This window comes from Triticum aestivum, chromosome 7B (genome assembly GCF_018294505.1).
Source record: "Triticum aestivum cultivar Chinese Spring chromosome 7B, IWGSC CS RefSeq v2.1, whole genome shotgun sequence".
Classification (NCBI taxonomy): Eukaryota; Viridiplantae; Streptophyta; class Magnoliopsida; order Poales; family Poaceae; genus Triticum; species Triticum aestivum.
The window spans coordinates 386,379,811-386,385,695 of NC_057813.1; the positions used below are offsets into that span (position 1 = coordinate 386,379,811).

Here is a 5,885-nt window from a genome sequence, read left to right on the forward strand (position 1 = left end):
GTTTGGTAGCACACAAAGTGTTCCTCCGGTAAACGGGAGTTGCATAATCTCATAGTTACAGGAACATGTATAAGTCATGAAGAAAGCAATAGCAACATACTAAACGATCAAGTGCTAGGCTAACGGAATGGGTCATGTCAATCACATCATTCTCCTAATGATGTGATCTTGTTAATCAAATGACAATCTCTTTTGTTCATGGCTAGGAAACATAACCATCTTTGATAAACGAGCTAGTCAAGTAGAGGCATACTAGTGACACTATGTTTGTCTATGTATTCACACATGTATTATGTTTCCGGTTAATACAATTCTAGCATGAATAATAAACATTTATCATGATATAAGGAAATAAATAATAACTTTATTATTGCCTCTAGGGCATATTTTCTTCACTTTCCTCTTCAAGGAAAACCAACGCAAGCTCCAGACGTAGCACTTGCCTAGCACTCGCCCTGGATGGAGAAACTAGACGAAGATCATGTCGTGTACGCGGCCAATGAGGCGTACACGAGCTACGAGATGTACAGGCGGATCATTGACATGTGAAAGTGCCTCCTTCCCTAAACTGCGAGGGATCCAGCTGGAAGAGAGCAAAGGCAAGCGTCACAATAATAAGTAGATGATTTGATGACCGTTTCTCTTAGTTTAGTGTGCATGTAATTGTTTACTTATGTGTGCAAATGTTATCTATAATCACTTATGTAACTAGATTATTTTTTGGTTATGCAATCATGTAGTTATAAGTATATATGTTGTTGTTCTGTAGACAACACATAGATGTTGTGCAGACAGAGCAAATCACATTGCATATCAACACACACAACTTATTAGCAGGAACCATATGTGGTATTATCGGTCTTCCCACACAATTCTAATTACTCGTTTGTTGGGTATCACACACATCTTGTTAAGCCGAATCGTTTGTGTACTTTGAAATCATCGCAAACAGTTCATCGAAGTGACATGTATGCCGTCTATCGCACACATCTTATGCTGGGTAATCGTTTGTGTTTTTTTGGATCATCGCAAACAGTTCATCCGAGGACCTGTATGCTGTCTATCGCACACACCTTGATTTGGCTAACCGTTTCTGTTCGTCACAAACAGTTTGTATGGATCAACGGTATGCCACGATTCGCACACGCAACTCTAATCTGAATTGTGCTTGATGGATCAGCCATCGCACATAGTTCGTTTTATTGGTGATGGTTTTATTACCATACCGTTTGCAATTCATGCATCACACACAGTTTGGTCGATTGATCTCCTATACGTGTGTCGCGTTAGGGCCTTCCTGCAGTAGTGCATGCACCATACACTACATCCCCTCCCTAGTCCACCATGAACTCATGGACCAAGAATGACACCTCCCACCTCAAGGGTGCCCTTGCTATTTTCTAGGACCCCTTGGCTTAGCCCCATGGGTATTGTGGTCATCCACACTCACTTGAATCAACTCGAAGGGAGGGGAACACTCCCTCCAAGGGACCGTAAAAGGCTCAGGGTTGGGTAACGAATTTGAGGGACCTTGTAAGGCTTAGAATGTTAGGAGAAGGGGAGTTTCAAAAGTGAGCACATCCTTGACACCTCGTGAGCGAAGAATTTATCCCGACGCCTCTCCTAACTCATGAGTAGGTCATGCTCCACGAGGTGACCACACTTTCTTTAAGAAACATCAATGTGTCAACTTTGTTGGTGTACGTACAACGACCTTTGTTGTAAGGCCCCTGTACACACCATGCTAGCTTTGTGTTTGAGTGCTAACAATGAGATGTGCCTTACTCTTATGTTGTTTCCACGACAAAAATAGCTTAGATGCGGTAGTTGTGGTTGCTCCCGTCAGGATATTGGTGCCATCTACCTCGACCCCCTTTAACCTCACATCTCAGTGGACCTCTTAGTCTAGTGGCCAACGGTTGGTTGGCTGTCCCATTGGCCTCGTCCCAAGACGACTTGGATTGAGAGGCAACTATATCTATAGTGTATGGCGGGTGTATTTTGTCATGTGCGGGATCCAAGTGATAGTGTTTCGTAACCAGGCAAAACTCGGCCCCAACGGTGTCAATGCGAGTGGGAGACAGTCTCCAACGTCATTTCTCTTCTTAGAAGCACCACAATGGATTTGGGCCACTCCACCTCTGGCTCCTGGTGAAAACACTTGGTCCGGTTTGTCGAACAAAGCGACATCGATGCTTTAGCATCATTCCCTCTTCTTGAAGGCATCATCACGGGACCCTTGGTCGCTCCTAGTTTTTCATCGTGGAGCGATGGCATTGCTCTTGGCATGGCATGGCTTGCGGTGGTGGTCATGCTTAGTCATTTTTTTTCTTGGTTGTCTTGTTTCCTCAGTTATCATTTGAGTTATAGGGTGAGTGTCCTATTGTTTAATGGGCCGTCACCCTTCGAACCAATGGGAGGGGGTGGGGAGTCCCCTTGAGCGATGGAGGGATGGCATTACGACGAAGTCATGCCCATTTTTGGAAGCATGCGAAGGTCATTTCCTCTAGTATTCGCCTACTCCCGCCTAGGCACTGAATTCACTTCAACAAAACCTTGGTGGTTTTTCAGGTTGCGATTCTTTCATTATTTGTTGATTCGCTTGTTGGTGGTATTTTTGAATTGTTCTCCTCAAATCTTGTATCACTTCGGCTGTTTAGGTCAGAGTAATTTAAAACCAGGTGTATGTCTTCTTTTATACAAAAAAAAAAATCTTTAAGCCCCCTCTTCCCCTCCCTCACTCCATTAAGACGTTCTTATCATGTTCTGACCCATGGTTTATGTAGGTGCAGAGGGCGGTCACCCTGCAAGAACTCATCCCATTCATTTCCTTAGCTCGAGTAGTGTCCATGATAAGATAGCCCAAATAATAAATGTCACACGTGTGACATGAACACTCTGACCTGTCGTTTTTTTACAACTAAAGTTGGCGTCCGAAAAGACCCTCCCCCCTTCCCCCTAAAAAATTTGAAACCTGCCACCTGAAAAGAAAGTTGTCATTCTTGATAACTAAAGTTGTCATCCTCGTGTGACTAAATTTATCTTAAAAAACATTCGGAATTACCATGTGTTCGTGTCACACGTGTAAAACTTGTCACGGTCCGAAGTTAGAGAAGAGAAGACCTCACGCGCATGATGATACGGAGCTTCAAGACCTCACACTTATTTAGAGAAAAACAAGTGTAGAACCATGCAATCAGAATAACTCAGACGCTGCATTTTGTCTGCGAAATGCTTCACATTTGAAACAAATATAATGACATATTTTGGTTTGAATCAATCATCCCGTGTACAGCCTCAGCTTGGAGCGTATTGTCTCTCGGCATATCGGGCATCTGTCGAGGTTCTCCCCACACTCCCTGCAACACTGTCATTCGCACACAAACAATCAAAAATATGTAAATACATGCATTTCCATTAATTTGCTTAGATGGTTACATTGGAGGCTCCGGTAAAAGCAAAAATAAATTCCAATATCTTACCATGTGGCCGCAGCCAAATGCTAGATCCTTGGCATTGGTCAAGCAGATTGGGCACACCTGCATGGACATTGATTTATCAGTCAGTTTGTTCAAGAAGGCGGCATGAAGCCATGCATGATCATCACAAGAGATACAGAAGTTGGGAGTTCCGAGCAGTTTGCTGAACCTGATCCTCTCTTGGCTCCGCCGCCGCGGCGTTCGCGCCGCTAGCCTCCCGCCTGAACGACGACGGCTGCCTCTGCGCAGACCCCGGCAGCGGAGGCGGGGCCGGGACGACCCTCTTGGCCTTCCCCGTGGACCGGCCTAGGATGCCGAGCTCCATGGTGGCCTTGTACTGGATGGGCACCTCCATGAGCGCCGCCAGCGCGAACGCCGACTCCTTCTGCTGCAGCGTCGCGTTCCTCGACATGATGGACGTGAAGTTCACAAACTGCGCACCATTGTTGATCAATAACATGTGAGTAGAGCTGCCTTGTAATTCGTCTTGGGACGAAGAGAGCTACAACTCCCTCGGTCTCTGTTTTCCAAGATGCAGAAACGAATTTCAGTGTTGACCTGGAAGTTGTCGAAGGCGCGCGCGGGGAGCTTGTCGTCGAACTTCTGCATGTCCTCCCATGGGCCATCCCCGACCCCGACCAGCACGATGGACAAGGGATACGAACTGCAGACAGAGTCAAGCTTTTGTGTCAGGTTTAATTATTCTCAAATCGCGAACCTCCCTTAAACCGTGCGTGCGCCCCAAACTGTCGATGATCACCTGGCCATGACAATGGAGTCCACGGTTCTTCTCTCCTGCGGGCTCAGATCGCCATCACTGGTATCCACACTCCTAGTGACCTGCGACGCGCTGATGAAGTTGTTAAGACGAATCAAGACGCACTTGTTGCTGCATAGCATGGGCTTTTTGATTCAGTTCAGGGACCTGGCCGTCGGCGACGATGACGAGGACATGGTACTGGCCTCCGGTCCTGTCCACGATGTCGACGGCGGCCTCCACGATCGGCGCGAAGGACGTCGGCCCTGAGCATAGACAATCGCGCATTGTTCATTCACCAATCGTCTTAACCAAGGAAGATATCCAGAGCTTGTGACGGACCCACACCTGATAGCCTGAGGTGCGGCACGACGTTCCGGTAGCAGGCCAGCACCTCCTCGAAGCCGTGGCACGGCGAGTTGTCCGGGTGGAAGCTGAAGACGTTGTAGTCGTGCGTGGTCGCTGCAAACAAGAAGAGCACAAGATGTAAATGGAACGGAGCTCCTTGTCGTCGTTGGGTGCAAGGAGTAAAAACAGGGGCTCACCGTCGCCGAAGCCGAAGCAGGGGATGAGGTTGTCCTCGTCGAAGGGAGCGAGCGTCTTGCCGATGATGCTGATGGCCGCCTCGTAAGGGTTGGGCGCGTCGCCCAGCTTGTGCAGGCTCTGTCCGTTGAACGACCGCTTCCCTGTCCATTCGTTGCTCTTGGTGAAGTCCACCCCGAGGATGAGGTTGGACGACTCGAGGCCCTGATCGCGCAGCGCCGAAGCCACCTGAGAAATCAAAGCTAACCAAGTCAGGCAGGCGAGCAGGCAGGAGATGAAGATGAAGCGAGGAACAATCATGTGAGATGAAGATGGCCCGTCATCAATCACCTGGTCGAGAGAGGTGAAGGTGTCCGGTATGTACGAGTACTTCTTGGACAGCATCCCCCTCCGCCGCTGCTCGCCGCCTCCGCCGCCTCCACGGCCGTGTCCCGACGGCTCACCGCTCCTCGACATCGTCATCCTCCTCGCCTCGGCCGCTCTCCGCCGGTGGCCGCCGAACAGCGCGCTCAACACCCCGCCCATTCTTTCTCGGAAGCGATCGCGATCGACGACAGGGGACGGCCGCTAGAAATACCATGCGAGGAGGACACGGCCTCCTCCTCCTCCTCTCGTTCTTTCTCCGAAGTTGCAGCAAAGATCACACGGAGAAGCAAGGCACGGCCATGGAACTGGACCAAGATTGTTGTATCATGTATGATGATGCGTCAAGCAAGGCAAGGATTTTGCAGCGAAGCTTCTTGCGACCTTCGTGGATCGAAGCTCTTTATTCCGTGTCAGAAACGGCCGTGATCCTTGAGGAACTTGTCGCTAAATGTTCGGTTTCTTTCTGGTAATTCGCTGCTACGCTTTGCGAGTGAGTGCTAAAGTAGCGGATTCCTGCGTGTCAGCGTGTTTCTTTTTTGCGATGTCTAGTCAGGAAGGAAGACAACCTGGTAGACGGCGAATCTTTGTGGTCCGAAAATAGTGCAGACAAGCTCATCGTCATTCTAAAGATGTGTTTGGATCATGTCGAGCAAAATGAAAGTCTATTAGGCTGGTCATGGTGGGAGTAAGTTAGACTAGTAACATACATATGTTACTAGTCTATGTTACCACCTTTATAG

The 5,885-nt window shown here is 48.4% G+C and overlaps 1 protein-coding gene across 3 annotated transcripts; it reads right to left on the bottom strand.

Moving 5' to 3' along the window:
- Positions 1-2,768: 2,768 nt before the first annotated feature.
- On the bottom strand, positions 2,769-5,676 carry LOC123157366 (E3 ubiquitin-protein ligase RGLG4). 3 transcript variants are annotated; one of them, XR_006478963.1, is made up of 9 exons: positions 4,782-5,676; positions 4,585-4,698; positions 4,405-4,502; positions 4,240-4,319; positions 4,038-4,143; positions 3,649-3,912; positions 3,483-3,539; positions 3,065-3,367; positions 2,769-2,981 (listed from the first exon to the last, which is right to left on the bottom strand). XR_006478963.1 is itself a non-coding variant. In XM_044575629.1 (9 exons), the coding sequence occupies exons 1-9, from the start codon at positions 5,302-5,304 to the stop codon at positions 3,281-3,283; spliced, it is 1,227 nt and encodes a 408-aa protein (XP_044431564.1). In that variant the 5' UTR covers positions 5,305-5,667; the 3' UTR covers positions 2,982-3,280. The 3 variants fall into 3 exon arrangements, 2 of the variants coding, with proteins under 2 accessions (XP_044431563.1, XP_044431564.1); XM_044575629.1 differs by lacking the exon at positions 2,769-2,981 and having other exon boundaries at positions 2,982-3,367; positions 4,782-5,007; positions 5,110-5,667; XM_044575628.1 differs by having other exon boundaries at positions 2,976-3,367.
- Positions 5,677-5,885: the final 209 nt, after the last annotated feature.